An 18,565-nucleotide genomic window follows, 5' to 3' on the forward strand; every position below is an offset into this window, starting at 1 on the left:
TGTTTTATTTTATTAAGAGATCTAAAGACCATGGCATTACACGATTATGAAGAAACTAGTCTTTCTTAAAACACGAGGCCCATTTAACAAAATCAATATGTAATCTTGTATGCAAATTTACAATGCAAAAGAATTTTGAAAATACAAAGAATTAAATACAATCAACCCTGCATCACAGATTTGAATAATAAGATTGCAGGACTATTAAACGACATACAACACTAATATTGAGTCCTACCTATTCAACAGATCTACACACCATCAAAAATATGTTTGAATAAGAACTGCTATACAAACATAACTTTCATTTCATAACTTAAAAGTTGCAGATACAAAACGTTTTAAATACACGATTATACACTAGGGTATAACCTAACTCTGCTTGCCTTTCCCGCAACAAAATTGTGTTTACCCAACAATAATGGTGCAAAAAATGATAAGCAACTAAAGCAAATGCATCCGCTCAACGTAAGACTGGAGCAGCCATCTATTAAGAGGCTCCCCGCAACCAACAAAACACCCAGAATTACTATTCTCAGTGAAAAATGGAAAGCTAAACATTTGCAGCAAATCCTGCACTGCCTGCCTTACCAGAGAAGTTCCTGTGATCCTGCTCCTGCGGCCCCATCCAGTCACAATATCAATCCGGCTGGGGCCAATCCCTGAAATCAGCATCTGTTGGCGAAACCAAGCAAGTGTCCTTGACAGGGCTGTTACAGCGGTACCATCTGACATAACATGGAGGTTAATAAGCCAATAACAAGAGCTTTTCTCCTTGATGGCATCTGGATATACGTTCTTTTCTGCAGCAACCTCCCAAACAGAGCCAGCCTCCTCCTTGAGCCCTGACTTGTGGAGAAAATCCACCACTGCATCTACAAGTCCCCTCTTGCTCTCTCTATCCTCACTATGCATCAGATCCAAGAACCTACTCATATGATCACGCACATTCTGACCGTCAGGTCCTGCCGATGGCATGGACAGTAGAAACGAATGTGCGGGATGGCCAGTAATTGCCATGAGCTGGCCACAAAATCCCATGTCATATGATGATTGTGCTTCTGTACAACAGCTGAGAAGCAAAGTATAAGTCTGCAAAGAAGGGTTCAGACCTAAGTCCACCATGCTTTGTAGCAAGTTATAGGCATCTGATAGCCGATGCACCCTAAGGAAAGCACTGAGCATAGAATTGCAAGTAGGCACATTTGGACGCAGCCTTGCATTAAGCATAGCTTGATACCACCCCCAAGCCTTCTCCACATTCCCCGACTTACCCCACAAATCTACCAAAAGACCATAAACAGGTTCATCAGGCACCCATTTCTTCCGTATCATCTCAAGAAAAAGAGCTTCAGCTTCCTCTAGATACCCACAATGGCCAAGCACCTCCATCACTATGCTATAAGTCACCTTATCTGGCTGAAAACCAACATTCTGCAAATCACGGTAAAGCTTCAAAGCAGCCTCATAATTCCTTGCTTTTGCTTGCAAAGCTATCATGATGTTATAGGTGACTAAATTTGGACTACAGCCCTGATCAACCATCTTACAGAATAGTCTGTTGGCAGCAGCTAAATGACCAGCCTTCCCAAGGCAGTTGATTATAACACTGTAAGTAAATGTGTCAGGAGAAAGGCCAGCCTCTTGCATCCTATCATACAGACGGAGGGCGATGTCTAGAAACCCAGCCTTAGCATGTATGTCAATGAGTGTGCAGTAGGTAACACGGTCAGGTTCACACCCTGCATCCTGCATTTGATTAAACACGTTGAGTGCTTCCCTCAAATAGTTGGCACGACCATAACTGTGAATTAGACGGTTATACGTCACAACATTTGGTTGGCATCCTTCCTCTACCATCTGATGCAGCAGCCTGTTAATGGCACCGAACTGCCTGGCACGGCCAAGGATGCCAACCATTGTGGTGTAAGTGTGTCCATCATGCTTGAATCCAGGTTGCTGTTTTAACCAGTAGAAAAAGCTGAGAGCAACAGAATGGTTTTGAAGTTGCTTTAGAATTTGGTTTGCCTGATATGCATCCATTGAATAATTGAGATTCTTAAGTGCCTCTTCGGCCGCAGGCCCCCATTTCAGCCCTTGCAAAATGTGAGAAACACTTTGCACAAGATGCCCAGTACTGGTAGGTGGCCTCTTCATTGGAGCATATCCTGATGGTAATTTTGTATCTCTTGTGGGTTTCCCAAAACCGTTATTGATGCTACTGACAGTATTCACATCTGAATCCTGTACACTGGAACTAAAATCTGAATTGAAGTTGTTGAAATGAGCTCTTGATCTCTGTGGTATAGCCTGCTTATTACGAGTGTCTGAAGATACACTTTTAGTTAAAACTGAGTTGTCAGTCTTGGTAAAAGGAACCTGATTTAAACCTTTAATTAAACTGGATTTATCACCTTTACCCTTCATAGCATGATAGTTACTCGCACGACTTGACCCAGATGGTACCTCAGAAGATGATTTTGGATGAACACTAGAAAAGTTCTCTCTTTTGACGTGTTTCACATTTGATGGTTTGATACCAGAAAGGGACCTGCTGGAATCAACCACATAATTTTTGGGCAGCATTGCACTCCCATCAGAAAAAGGAATCTTATAATTTACCATATCAGATAGAAAATTTACTGCTGCGACACCTGCCTTGGCAAACTGGTCTGCAATAAAAGGTGCTGAATGTGCCACATCCTTCTGAGAAGTATCAACATTACCAGCATAATTTACACAGTCTGATCCTTCCAAAGAAGCTGGAATAGTTGCAACTTGTTTTAAAGAGGCTGGATGGTCAGTACTTGCTTTTTGAGAACTTGCTGCTTTTACCACATCCCCTCTAATGAAGGTTCCCACTCTTGCTGAAGTTTTGGATGACAAGGTGGATGATGGGTTCTCTGCAAGTAGCTGGTCAGTTCTTTTCTTTTGCCTTTGTGAAACACAAGTTTCATCTTCAGGACAAGTGCAAGAATTTCCATCTGCTCCACTACATCGTGTTCCACTAAGAAATAAGGACCTCGCACTACTTGAGATATTACCAATCTGCTTTGCTCGTAACATCATCTGCATAAAGAGTGTAACATTCACAAGATGCAAATATGGTGTGAATTAGCTCCATTTACGTATTAACATAATATCATCCTGAATGTCAAGGGAAAATGAATTCCATGTATTAGCTCATAGAATAGTGCCCAACTATCACCGTAATTAAAGCATCTGTAACAACAGCACCATAGACCTTTGGAGATACTTGTTTTGTTTAGTAAACCAATTTAATCACCATACCCCCCCCAAAAACAAAAACAAAAAAAAAAAAAAAGAAGCTTTTTGATAAAAAGCAATTGGATATATACAAGTTCAGTTATTATAAGCTAAATGAAGCTCTCATTCTGGCTTGCCATTTTGTTCTCACAAAGATAAAACTGTTTCATACGTGTTCCTCGGTCCAAATCATCTGACACCAAAATATGTACACATTGACTTGTATATTGCATAATTTAATGAGTGAATTTATATTTTAGAAATTTTTTTTTCTTCTCACCATAAGTGTGAAGCTGCAAGTAGATGATCTAATAATAACTGAAAGAAAAGAAATCATATAGTTATTCATTAAAGTTTCATTTGTACAATGAACAGAATTAAACTACGATATATATAGTTAAGACTATTCAAAAAATCCTGCAGAATTTCATGGATTTTTCCAACAACGGTTAGCTTTTTCAACTTTTTTTTTTTTTTTGAAATCACCGTGTTATGAAATAGAAGCTAAAAATCATAAGAAGTTTGCATAATTTTAGGCATTAAAAACTTTCCTTTCTATATGAAACTTACAAATCATACACAATGCTTCAATATAGCAACCAAAGTTCCCTTTTTTAATAGACACATAAACCAATATACCAAAAAAAAAAAAAAAAAAAACCCAAAAAATATTTTTCGATTTTTACAAGGGAATACATCGCCTTTCAATATGAAACTTACAAATCATCCACAATGCTTCAATATAACAACCAAAGTTCTTTTTTTTATAGACACACAAACCAATATACAGAAAACAAACACATGCCCACTAATTATCCTTCCACTTTTACAACAAGGGAACACATAAAACTTGAAAAAAAATAAAAATAAAAATTGAACATCCAAAAGTTACCCAACAAACAGTCCAAAAACACCATAGAAAAGAGAGAAAGAGAGAAAAAGAGGAAGAGAGAGTACCTAGAATAGTGAATGGGCTTCTGGGTATGTAGAGAGAGAAAGAAGTAAAAAAGAGAGAGAGAGAGAGAGAGAGAGAGAGAGAGGCGGCCCTCTCTCTACCGTCAAGTGGTAAAGCTTTTTTCTTTTGGGAAGAGAGAGGCAGTGAGGTTAGCCCTGATATCATACAGCTCTTTTCTTTCTTCTTATTCAACCTACTTACCTTTGTATCCCTATGTCACTGTACTTTTGGGACACGTGTCTTTTCCTTAATGGTCCGTAGGTCATTCTAAATCAATTTTGAGTAAAACTCTTTTGACCATTAACTAAATGGAAAAAAAAAAAATTTAAAAATTTTTACATATAAAATATGTATATATATATATATATATATATTTGTTGGGTATGATTCCCTGTGCTCCTTCTCAGCCATACTCGTTAAGAGAAATATTAAAAATAAACTAAAAGAAAAGTAAAATAATGTGTCCTATGATTTTCTTATAAAAGGATATTTTAATACTATAAAGAATATTATATCTTTTGAAAACTATGAGTTAATTGATGATTCATGGAATTTTTTTAAAACTTTAAAGTGTAAATAATTATAGATTATGACATAAATATATAAAATTGACATAGAAAATGGGTTTGGGAAGAAAAGTTATCAAGAATAATGGTCAAATTTTGACAAACGAGAATTTATCATAAATTTTTACAATAGTTCTTTTTTTTTTTTTTCCCAATGCTTAATATATATCTATCTATATATTTATAACACCTATCATATTAAAATTGTGGAATGGGAAAATTCTTTTGTTCAAATGTAAAGTTTAAATGCCCAAAAAATAAAAATAAATATTAAAATAGTTTTGTAACATAAGATATTGTAATATTTTTATTTGCACTTGATAATTCAGAAAATAAGAATTGTACTTAGACTAGTGAAAGTTTTATCTTTTCACCAAAAAAATAAAAATAAATTAGCATGAAAAAGAAACAATTAATGGGACCTTTTTTTTATATTACTATAAGCGAAATTAATGGTAATCTTTTTTTAAATTTCTATTTTAACAATTTTATTTATAAATTAAAATAATTATAAATCAACCAAATTAAACCTTTTTTTTTACAGTAATTAAATCCGTTTTTAAATGGTATTTCAATCAAATGGATTCTTGAACTTATATAGACCATTACACTATCTATTATACATATATCATATTCATTCACCCATATTTTTATAGTAATCTAAATATGAATGAAAATTTAATCGATTAAATTATAAAAGTTGCATCAAACGCGGTTTTGCAGTGACCAAAAGAATTACAAAAAGAAGAAGTCATTTACAAGGAAACATTTTAAAGTTATTTTTCAAATGTATAATTAACTATTATATTTCTTTTCTTCCACTAATTTTTACATATATATATATATCAAAAATTGGTGATGTCTTATTCGGATTTCCCCGTGTTGAAAAAGTCTTTAAAAAAAAAAATGAATGAAAAATCCAACGTCTTGATGAATTTCATGGAAATGTGAAAGTCAAAATAATCATACCCCACAACCCATAATTGGTATTATTGAACGGCGATGATGATGTAAGTGCAGCTGAAAGTTTTGTCTAGCAGTCGCATAGTATTTTCACCCGTTGTCAGCTGTCGACGTGGACCAAGAAAACACCGCGTATAGTCACGGTCAAATATCTGGCTTGTTGCTCAAGCAAAAATCTTTCATTCCTCGTTTTTTAAACTGTCTACTTTTTTCCTCCTCCTCCCCCCCCACAACAAAAAACAAAAATAATCAATATTGTAATAATAATTACGTCCAAAAAAGTTAAAAAAAAAAAAGTAAAAATAAAATACGTATTCCAATCGAATATTCTTTTCTTAAGAAAATAAAATTACCTTTTTTAAAAGAAATTGTTCAGCATATTGTAATCTAGGATTAGATTATTGATTGGAGGTGTAGTTGATTTTTTTTCTTTTTTTTTTTATTTGGGTTAATTAGGTGTAATTGATTCAGTATGAAATAAGTAAGGACTATGATAATTTTATTCTTTTTCCAAATAATTGAAATTTCTGGAGATAAAACATGGTGTGAACTAAAATTTTGGCAAGATGGCCAGATGGTCGCAAATAGACAGTCTTTTTTTTTTTTTTTTTTTTTTTTGTGGTGAATGAATTTGCAAATTGATAGTCAATCAAAATTGTATTTTGCTTAAGTTAATTTTCTTTCCATGAAGTTCTTATGGAATCGGTACCATATCAAAATTTATGGGAAATATTCTTTTTGTTTTCAATGTTTATGTTTTTCTTTTTTCTCTCCCCCCCTCTTTCAATCTTGAAGTATTGTTGGACAATAGAAGTAGGATAAAGTTAATATCTATATTAATCTTTAATTTTGCAATTTAAGTTTTGTAATACTTCATTACATATTACACATGACATTTATTGATATTTCATATGTATTCTTTAGTTAAGTAAATGGCCCAATTGGATTTGGCCCACAAGGGAAATGATATATAAGAAAAATTTGGCTTCAATTTTGTGATAAAAGATATGCTGCATGTCATCTGTAATATATATACATATATAGAATAATTATTTGTTTGGAGTAATTGTTCTAACTATTAACCTCTTAAATTAATAAATAATAATTTTTAATATTTATCACGTCATTAAATCTTCAATATAAGATAAGAATTAGGTTTTTAATAGATCAAAACACTCTTTCTTTGTATATATATAAATTTATATATATTTCAACTTTTATGTTTTTATGGTCAAACATTACATTAAAAAAAAAAAGTCTCTAAGAACAACAATGTGTTTGTATGGTTGTGTGTTTTTTCTTTGAGAATAAGGGATTTAGTTTTTAAATCTATGAAAGTGATATAACTTGTATTATACAATTTAGGACTAATACATCTACATAGGTTTATGAAATTGTGTGGAATGCTTCAACCAATATAGATGGCTTGTTTTTGGCAAATAAACCAATATAGATGGCTTAAAAGCTACAGAATACATATTAATCAATAAATTGCAACATCTTCAAATATCTTATTATATATTTCTATATAAATATGGAGTCAGACGCACTTTACATTAATATTTTAGCATTAAATTCTTTTTTATTAGTGCTATACTTTCCTCTTGCATGCATAGACAAGGACAAATTAAGGAGTTGCTAACTTAACTTTGCATATATAATGTTTTTGCAAATTAAACATATATTTTATTACTTTAAATAAATTCATCAAAATGTGGTTGCTCATTTTAGAAAAGCAAGAAAAAATATATATATCATATGTGATCATTAATAAATTGAAAGAGATCCCAATACTTGGCTCTCTCTCTGATATCACAGGTAGCTTGCTATATATCTAACATTTAATTTTTATTTTTTGGAATTTAAAAATTGTAAAGGCAAAAGGGTTGAAAAAGTTGGAAATGGTGCTTTATGGAGTAGGCGTGCATGGGAGGGTGAGCTGGGATTGGAGTATACACACTGCTTTTTACTTTGAGACCACCTATAATCATCAAACACCATCATGGTGTCAACAAGCTAAATTCTCTTTTTCACTTTCAACAACTGCCCTACTACTACTTAACCATGCCCCATGCCAGGTTATAAAGTTTTATTTATTTATTTATTTATTTTCAAATATGCCAGATTTTTAGGTTATAGTCCCTAATTCGGAGACACCATCAGCAAATAGCTAAATCCTATGTTTTAGGAAAAAAGGTTATTAAGGTCATAAAATTTATTCATTGCCTGTAGATATACATGGACTAAGTTAATTGAGCTATATTAATCACCCAAAATTATTTTATTGTTCTTCTATTCCCTCACATGAGGAAAACTGATTGCCTTTTGGGACAACATGTAAAGGCGTTACTGGTTTGTTTTCTCTCTCTCTCTCTCTCCTTTTCATGCATGAGCATGAACCAATAACAAAGTGGCCAAATAACTTTTAAAAAGAATTAATACAATTGCTATGAAGAATGAATTACAATGCATATATATATATATATATATGTGCTAAGTATATAATAAATTAGTAATTAGTAGAGCATAATTATATATAATGTCCCATGTGAGTAGACTATATTATGGGAAATATTTCCTAATTATTTATTAAGTATATATTTTATGTTTGTAGGTTGTAATGGGACAGAGATTTTCTATCAGAAGCATTTCAGTATATATTTTCTTTCAAAGTTTAATCTTTTCTTTCTCTATATAACATTAACTTAACTTTTTTTCTTTTAATGTTGGAAGCAATGAGATTTGGATTGGAATTATAATCCAAAACAATAATAATTTTGCCACTGAATTATTTGAGTAGAGACACAATAACATCAAAATAATAGTATTTTGAAATTATTATTAGAAAAAATAGTAGTTTTGAGATTACTAACTCTCTAAATCTAAATGAAATGTATCAAAATGAGGGATTGCATTCCCAAAATGGTTGATCATCCGAAAACTTTTTATGCAATATTTATGCATTAACCAAAAAATAAAAATAAAAAGGTCAAACTATATTTTTCAAAAGTTGGTTATTTAGAAAAATTCTCCAATTAATTTATAACAAAGCTCCCGTAGAAATTATGCAAGTTTATTTATACTTTAAAGCATTTTTATATTTCTTATATTCTACGACTTCAACTAGAAGCTCTTCTATAAACACATGAAACGCTCGTTGCAAATTACACAACAAAGACATTCTAATTTTCAACTTTAGAAATCAAAACAATTTTTATAAGGTCTACTAAAGTCCAGGCGGGTCTTTGTAGCCAAAGAAGTAAAAAAAAAGTTTAGGAGGGACGTTTGTTGGGTGAGAGTTTAGGACTTTACGCTTATGTGGTTAATTAGTATTTGTTTGACCTCTGCTTGATCTTGATGTAAACTGTCTTTCTTCTTAATACAACTATGTTTCTTTGATTCCCCAAAAAAAAAAAAAAAAAAAAAAAAAGGAGTAGTATAAATAGCCAAAAATATAGTATAATGGAAATCTATAAAGTTATATTCAAAGGATAAAGATACCCAACCGAACACCACCCAATAATTGTCAATCATTCAACAAAAATGAAAAATTTTAAAATATTAAGATTATATGTTATTTGTTGCCAACATGACATATCCTTTTTAAATGTTTAATACTTCAACCATACGGTCCACACCAGTTCAAGTTATGAGTCTACATAATATTCAGTTCTTGCAAGATACCATCTCATTATCCAATATATATATATATATATACTATCCATTTTTTTGTTTTTTTGTTTTTTTGTTTTTTTTTTGTTTTTTTTGTTTTTTTTGTTTTTGGTGAAACATATATGTTATCCATATTGAGCCTTAAATTATATTCCAACTTCTATATAAATAGAGAACTGTAAATAGTGTTTTATTTATTTATTTCTTTTGTTCTTTCATTCAAAGATTATATACTAGAGCTTGAGTCCCATAATCAAAAGCAATATAGATAATAATGGTTTTACCGTCAAGTTGTCCAAAATGGACAAGTCATAACGGTATCACCCTTACATAGATAATAAAATCGTTTTCTTTTAATATTAATTATGATTTTTAAGATTAGGATTGTTTGACGAATACAAATTCTACAGTGTGTGTGACTTTTTGTAAAAAGAATATGCATGATGTTTTTTTGTTGCATTATACCGTAAATTGGTGTTAGGTTTGAAGAAAGAGAGAGAGATAATTTTAAATTTAATGTTTTTCTTAGTAGATCTTATTGGATTAATTACCTCTTTGCGAAGAACAAGGCAGTAATTGTTTGGTTTTTCCTTTAGCCTTCAATGACCTTTGTTATCAATTGTCCTCAATTAAGTCCAAGTTAAAATTGAACATCCAAGTGTAAATTTTGAAAACAAAGACTTAATTAAAACCATGTACAAATAGAAGATAATAAAATATATTTACATCTATTTTAAATGTATATACATAATTTTGTAATTTTTGCATTATATATTTCTTTTCTGTTACTTTAAGTAATTTTATGATATATACATATATATATATATATATATATAGTCAGTTGTAAATAAGATCTATCCTACTTTGTTAAATTAAAGTTTATTTTTAATGTTTCTTGGATCACATCAAAATTTAAAATTTAAAATTTTAAAAATGATCAAATATAGATTTAGTAATATACTAAAATCTTATTTAAAAAAAATGAATCTTCCAATGATTAATAAATATTAATTTAAAATTTTAATTTTTAATAGGATTTAAAAATTGAAGAACAAAAATTTTATGTTAATTCTTATATTAAAGACTTTATTTGAGTTTGACTATAGATATATATATATATATATAAAATCTAGTGTATATGTTTAAATAAGCTATTTAACATCAACACAATCTAATAAATATTGATATTTATCATTAATAATAATGATCATTAATGTGACTATTATTAATATGAAAATTATTAATTTGTAACATTTAATTATGTATTATTATTTTTTTATAAAATCCTAATTTAGGAAAGTAAATTATTTTAAACAATAACCTATTAAATTGTTAAATAATCTATGAATTTCATTAATAATGATTATCAATGATAAATAATATTTTTTAATAAAAATATATATTATCCTAATTTTAATTTTTTAATTATAATAACCAAGATGTTTACAAAATCTAGTGAAATTCTTAATCGAATTGACAGGTTTATACATTGATTAAACCCTATTTTGGTCACACAAAAAAGTGATCATGACAAGTGAGAAGATTTAGTGGGGGAAAACTAAAAGATTTATGAATGGAAAAAAAGTTAAACAACTTTTGTGATTGTTTTTCTAATGGAGAAAAAAAAATAGTTTAATTGGCTCTCATAATGTGACCTTTTCCTGTAAATTTGGGGTAAAGAAAGAGTGGAGTTAGGGAAGATGGCAAAACTACCATAATATTAGCTTTCATTAAAGATGTCTCATCATTTTGGTTGGCTTTAATTGTGGAATCTAATTTTTCTTTAATCTTTTTTTTTTCTTATTTATTTATTTCCCAATTGAGTGTTTTTCTCTTTGACTTTAGCTTCTTCTTGTTTACCATGCCACCACCAACTACCTTCATTAGTCCCTTACTGTGCTTGGTGGTGGGTACCCTTCTATTTTTATTTTTTTTTAAGAATTTCAAAATCCATATATAACTTTTAAATTTAATTTAATAGTCATTCAGAATTCTAGAACCACTAAATCTTATATGGATTTCTTCTATTATCCCTTGTATATAAAAATATAATATTATATCAAAATTGGATTACTCTTAGATAGTGCTAAGTCATTTTCAACAAGACTATTTGGCCATGAAAAATTACTAATGGTCCAATACATTGATATTTACGCGGCTGTTTTATTGTATATTATTTTTATAAGTGGTTATATATTTACCAATATACTGAGTCATAAGGCAAATAATGGATAATATATTAACGATTAAAATATTAATATAAACTAAATAGAAATATGAATAAATGAATAGTTGATTTTGTTGACAAAGACTCTCGTATGTGATTTAGTTGGCTTTGGCTATTGTTTCTCTTTTGTTTTTTTTATTATTATCGTTCTCATTGTCTTACAAGTTGACCCCAAAAATAATTAATAATCCAAAATCTTGTTCATTAATAAATTCACAATCCATACGCAACATGAATTAGAACTTATGAATCAAAATATATCATATTTTAAACTAACAAAGAAATTTTTTTTCTTTTTTTTTTTTAAAAGAAAACCTAGGTGGTGTTGATCTAGAATCAGTGTTATACTTGTTAATTAAATCATATATTTTTATTTTTCTTTAATTTTTAGAGATCATACTAACTTTTTTTTTTTGGTAATTAGTTTAATTTGCTATTGAAATTTGAAATAATTTTCAATTATTATTCCAACATAGTATCTCTAATTGCACCAAAATATGATACAATTATTTTTCAAATATATATATATTTAATAACCGCCTAATTTACAAATAATAATTTGGTCTGAACTCCAATTTGTTGATTAAGTCAACATTCCTACCTGAATTCTCTCAATGGGTGAACCACTTCAACAACTAATGACTTCCACATCTGAATCGTCCACGTCACTCAACCATCAAAATATACAATATCCAACGGATAATAGTAGCAGTTGACTTTGTGGTCCCCACTAGCCATTTCAAAATATAAAAATATAATATTTTGAAGGACAAAAATATATATAATATATATTGAAAAAAAACTGCGAAACATAAAATTATGACATTGTAAAACCCAAACAAAAAAATAATAATAATAGTGAAATCATATTCAAAATGAAATTTTTTATTATCTTATGATACTCTATAAAATAAAATCAGAAAAAAAAAAATATATATATATATATATATATTAAATATTTATATATCTTTTGCCAAGTAATCACAAACGTCCAAAAGTCTGTCACACTATAATCCCTATATTCCCTAATGCACTGGATAATCCTCATTGCTTTCCCCACTAAACCCAAAACATTTCCAGCCTATTGCAATTCCAAATACATAATCATTTCCAGGCTATTTTGGTAAGTAGGAATTAGTAAAATATATATATATATATATGTAATTTATTTTAATAAATTATTTAATCGCCCAATAAAAAAGAGTAATGATTATTTTAATATAAAAAAGTAGAGTATATATTTAATTATAGATTTTTAATTATTAAGTATATTTATTATTATTATTATTATTTTTTCAAAAAGCCCAAGTTTTTCTCAACTGACACACCCGCGTTTTCTCTCTTCCTCGCCGGAGTCAGTCAGACACCGAAGCTGATCATCATACCACCGTCGTCGTCGCCGACGCCGGCCCCAGTACGAACTTTGAGAAGCAAAGAATTCGACCAAAGAGAGAGAGAGAGAGAGAGAGAGAGAGAGAGAGAGAGAGAGAGAGAGTGGGGAGAGTGTTTGGATTGGTTATGGGGAACTGCAACGCATGCATCAGAGCAGAGACAGCGGACGACAAGTCGTACCACTCGAAGAAGAACAAGAACAATAACAGCAACAACAGGAAGAAGAAGAAGAAGAAGAATAGCAGGGAGAGAAGACCCAATCCTTATTCGGAGGACCCAATCCGATCCCCAGCTCCGATTCGGGTTTTAAAGGACGTGATCCCACTGAGTCACCGGACTCGGATCGGAGACAAGTACATACTGGGTCGTGAACTCGGACGCGGCGAGTTCGGAATCACGTATCTCTGTACCGACCGAGAGACCAAACAAACCCTCGCTTGCAAATCAATTTCTAAACGAAAGCTCAGAACTGCGGTAATATTAGAAATAATATTTTTCAGAAAAAAAAAAAGAGCTAAAAAACCATTAGATTTCCATTAGTTCATTTGTATATGTATATTTATCTATATGGTGTTTGTATAAATGCGCAGGTGGATATAGAGGACGTGAGAAGAGAGGTTGCGATAATGTCAACTCTGCCTGAGCACCCAAACATTGTAAAGCTGAAAGCGACGTACGAGGACAGCGAGAATGTGCATTTGGTTATGGAGCTTTGCGAAGGAGGTGAGCTTTTCGATAGGATTGTGGCGAGAGGGCATTACAGCGAGCGAGCCGCGGCTACAGTCGTCAGGACCATAGCCGAGGTGGTGAGGATGTGTCACGCCAATGGAGTTATGCACAGGGACCTGAAGCCCGAGAATTTCTTGTACGCTAACAGGAAAGAGCATTCGCCGCTTAAGGCCATTGATTTTGGCCTCTCGGTGTTCTTCAAGCCTGGTAAGTTTGGCGCTTTTTTTTTTTTTTTTTTTTTTTGAATTCTTGAATTCTGGGTTCCTCTATTTTGATTTTGTTCTTGGGAATTTCGGATGGTTTTTTCTTTTTTCTTTTTTTTTTTTAAAAAATTTTTGAATTTGGATTCCTCTATTTTGCTTTTGTTATGGAGAATCTTAGATGGTTTTTTTTTTTCTTTTTCTTTTTTTGTTCAATATATATATTTTTTTAGAAAATAAAATAAATAAATAAATATATTTTTTGAGGGTTTAGGGGAGAGATTTTCGGAGATCGTGGGGAGTCCGTACTACATGGCACCGGAGGTGTTGAAAAGAAATTATGGACCGGAAGTTGATATATGGAGTGCCGGAGTGATTCTTTATATACTGTTATGTGGGGTTCCTCCATTTTGGGCAGGTATGATATTTCCTGATTATGAATATCCACTGTTTCATTTTTAATTTTTTTTAACCAAATCATGGTGGTTTTATTTCAATTTGGGTTGCTTAAGTTATTAATTTCACCAACCTAATTTTATTTTGTTGAATTGTTTGACAGAGACTGAACAGGGTGTTGCTCTTGCAATTTTGAGGGGTGTGATTGATTTTAAGAGAGAACCGTGGCCTCAGATTTCAGATAGTGCTAAAAGCCTTGTCCGGAAGATGTTAGAACCGGATCCGAGAAAGCGCTTGACTGCTCAACAGGTGCTTGGTAAGTCTTTTAAGCTGTTTGCAGATTTGGAATCTTTTAAGCTGTTTGCAGATTTGGAATTTTAATTAGCTGAGCAGAGTTTCTCTGTTACTAATTCCTGGTGGGTAATGGAAATTTTGATTTGAGGATGTAAATGATGTAGGAAGTCTTGCTTACTAGTGAATTCTGTTGGGTTTCCATTGAAGGTTTTTTCTAGCAAGATAGAGTCAGTTATGGTGATTAATTTCCACTTTGGTGTTGTCTTACTTTTAGTAATAGAAACCTAAAAGTCTGGGTCATTATTTCTTTGGTGCACTTCTAGTTTTGAATAACCATGAAATTTCATTTCTTCAGACAGTCATGGATTTTTTAATAACTACTTACTTTCTGTTGAGTTTTAGCTATAATCTGAGCATTATATATATTTTTTTGGGAACAAAAATGGCTTGAAGCTGAATGTTTAACTGATATTAAAATTGGGTCTTTATGCTGCATCTTTCCACTTGTTATTTTTAATGGTTATATACCTCAGATCCGAGGCTTTATTTTTCACTTTAATTTATTCAAAGGACATTAAACTATATTAGCATATCATTTTTTGTCATTTCTAGTCTCTATTGAGTTATTGCATCTTACAGGGTATCTCTAACTAAGTACAATTTTTTTCTTATCTGCTAAATATACTTGAATCTCTCAGTTTGATCCGTTATATATTGATGGAAGAATGAAAAAGTATTAAGATTGAAGCATAATGCAAATTATGTTGAACTGCAATCCTTTTGATCTATTTATGGTAAATGAAAAGCTTCCTGTGAATAAAAATCAACTTCTTTGCTATTTAAGTTGCCTATACCCAATAAAAAAGATAAAACAGGAAATGTAAAAGCTATGTTCGAGTTCAGGTTGAGAGGAGGGGAGAAAACAGGGTGTTTGTAGGTCTACTGTCTCATGTCTTTTCGAAGCATTCAACGATTGAATATCGAAACTTGGCAATGGGATTTACAAATGCAGAATTACTAATTGTTCGGAAGTATGGGTTTAGTTGCTTATATGTTACTGCTGTAAGAATTAAATGATTCCATAACTGGCTATACTAAGGACACTGGTGAAATTTAAATTTTTTCTTGTCATTGCAGAACATTCCTGGTTACAAAATGCAAAGAAAACTTCAAATGTTCCATTAAGTGACATTGTAAGAACAAGGCTTAAGCAGTTCTCTGTCATGAATAGGTTCAAAAAGAAAGCGTTGAGGGTAAATATCTACATTGATGTTCTGCATTTCAGCTGAAGTACTCACTGCTGTTGGATGAATACAAAGTTCATTACATATAGATGATTTGTATCTGTTCATTCAAATGCTGTAGGTAATTGCAGAACACTTATCTGTTGAAGAAGTAGAAGTAATAAGAGATATGTTTACATTGATGGATACTGACAAAGATGGCAAAGTATCATATGAGGAGCTTAAGGCTGGGCTTAGAAAGGTTGGTTCACAATTGGCTGAACCAGAGATGAAGATGCTGATGGAAGTGGTAATTTTCAACCATTATAAGTTCAGCATGGAAGTTGCTTTGATTAATATCTTTCACTAAGTTTCATACCATTTTGGCATTGTCTATTGTATGTACACCTTTATCCTCTGCCATTCAACATTCCCAATTCTGTACCTTTGTAACCATAGCGCTACTGCCTGGTTTGCTTCAGGATTTGTAGTGCTCTGATTATATAACATCCTTTTGCACTATTAGGCATATGCTTCAACATGGCTCTTTGTATTCATAAATTATTAATTTAGAGTTCGAGATTGATTGAAGTTGTCAAGTGTGTTTTTATCATTATAATATTCTGGCTCTCTAAATCTAGAGAGCTTAATGGTACTATCTATTTCACTTCTTAAAGTAGCGAGTATAATCGGGTATTCTTTCAAAATTAGCTCTTCAAGATAGAGGTTTTGACCTGCATAGAGTATGTTGGAGATGCTATTAGAGAGTGTGGTCAAGCTTATAGGAAAGAGTACAATAAATGGACTATATTGTACTCGTTAAATTACTTGTACAATTCATGTTGTACATAATATTTTCAGGCTGATGTTGATGGGAATGGAGTACTGGACTATGGAGAGTTTGTAGCAGTCACAATTCACTTGCAGAAGATGGAGAACGATGAGCATTTCCGTAGGGCGTTTATGTTTTTCGACAAAGATGGTAGTGGATATATCGAAGCAAGTGAGCTTGGGGAAGCCTTAGCGGATGAATCTGGGGAAACTGATAATGATGTGCTGAATGACATCATGCGAGAAGTTGATACAGACAAGGTATGATTCTAAAGATTTATTTTCCCCTTCTTGCATCGTCTCTTTTCTTTTGAAACAAATGGAAAACAGAAAAGAGATTGACAAATTTATTTATTTATTTAATTTTTTTCCTCCTCTCTCTCTCTCTCTCTCTTTTCCCTGATATATCAGTCTCAGTGCATATTGGAATTCAAATTCAAGATTAGACATAACTTTTTCTAATATCCTTTCCATTTCATTATAATTTTAGGATGGACGTATCAGTTACGAGGAGTTTGTTTCCATGATGAAAACTGGAACTGATTGGAGAAAAGCATCTCGACAATATTCGAGAGAAAGATTCAAAAGTTTGAGTCTCAACCTGATGAAAGATGGTTCGCTGCAGCTTCATGACAGTCTTACAGGTCAAGCTATTGCTGTATGAGCCTAAAGTTTTCGCAATCTATTTTGTTTTGCGCCTGCTGAGTGTTGCCTTTATCATCCATATGCCTGAGGAATATCGGCTGACAGAATGAGTTACCGGAGCCATACTTAATGCACGGCCAATTTTCTTGACCTGACCTAGAATGGTTTTAGGCTGTATGAAGCTGGAGTTAAAAGGACTTGCATTATGAACTATAGTTGTCAGCTTTTAGTGGGGGATATTGGATATGCATACTTGTAACTTACCGTTTCCAAATTCTATGTCAAAGTCTACTTGTATATTTATCATGTCATTTGTGCTTGAAATGATTTGATTTAGTATTTGTGCAGAAAAGTTGTGTTTTTATTGGTGATGTGAACTTTTTGAGGGCATCTTCTAAGAGTCTTTGTTCTATATATATATATATATATATATATATTTAAAAAGCATATTATAATTTCTGAAATTCTTTAATGGATCTTTTTGCCATGTCAATTCTCCTTGCCAAACCTTGAATAGATAGAAGAATATTACAATGAATTGGAATACTTGATGAAAATTGACTTTACATCTAAAGAAGATTCAAGCTAAAAATCATTATCCTAAAAAATAAAAAAAAGAAAGAAAAAAAAAGAAGAAAAAGTGACTTTACTATTTTGATATATAAATATAAAATTGTGCTATCATGTACTTGCACAAGGTCCACGTAATGGATGGTGCACATTCTGTGACTGATAATAAAACATTAACAAATATAATGATAGGTGCACATTCTATTATTGGTAATAAAGACATGACAATGGGAATATAAAGGTTGTGGGATCTGAGTTTTCGATCTTCATCATAAGAAGCTATAACTTTTTTCATTAGAATGTTTTCTTGTCTTAATATAAATATATATATATATATATATATAATCTTTGTATAACATGGAAATTGATTTGATTCTTTAAAATCGTTCACAGTCCATACTAAAGCTAAAACCAATCATTTCCGGATCAACAAACTGGGTTATGAAAACAATCCACAGCCCACGACCCACGCACCACTGTTCCATTCCCTCTGCAACAAAAATTTAAAAAATAAATGCACTATAGTATTCTTTTATAGTCAAGAAAATTTTAATTAAATATTTTAAAATTAATTTTGACACATTTATACTTTTCAAATAAAAATTTATTTCAATATGTTTCAATTATGGTTAAAT

At 31.4% G+C, this 18,565-nt stretch overlaps 2 protein-coding genes across 2 annotated transcripts; one reads left to right on the forward strand and one right to left on the reverse strand.

The window, feature by feature from the left end:
• Positions 1-290: 290 nt before the first annotated feature.
• LOC107415639 (pentatricopeptide repeat-containing protein At1g74750) lies at positions 291-4,381 on the reverse strand. Its single transcript, XM_048472926.2, has 2 exons — positions 4,225-4,381; positions 291-3,069 (listed from the first exon to the last, which is right to left on the reverse strand). Exon 2 carries the CDS (start codon positions 3,067-3,069, stop codon positions 445-447), a length of 2,625 nt encoding a protein of 874 aa, XP_048328883.2. The 5' UTR covers positions 4,225-4,381; the 3' UTR covers positions 291-444.
• An 8,557-nt stretch (positions 4,382-12,938) lies between these two features.
• LOC132799159 (calcium-dependent protein kinase 10-like) lies at positions 12,939-17,817 on the forward strand. The gene is made up of 8 exons (XM_048472927.2): positions 12,939-13,516; positions 13,633-13,978; positions 14,246-14,389; positions 14,531-14,683; positions 15,799-15,914; positions 16,027-16,194; positions 16,746-16,976; positions 17,206-17,817. Exons 1-8 carry the CDS (start codon positions 13,169-13,171, stop codon positions 17,377-17,379), a joined length of 1,680 nt encoding a protein of 559 aa, XP_048328884.1. The 5' UTR covers positions 12,939-13,168; the 3' UTR covers positions 17,380-17,817.
• Positions 17,818-18,565: the final 748 nt, after the last annotated feature.

This window comes from Ziziphus jujuba, chromosome 2 (assembly GCF_031755915.1).
Source record: "Ziziphus jujuba cultivar Dongzao chromosome 2, ASM3175591v1".
NCBI lineage: Eukaryota > Viridiplantae > Streptophyta > Magnoliopsida > Rosales > Rhamnaceae > Ziziphus > Ziziphus jujuba.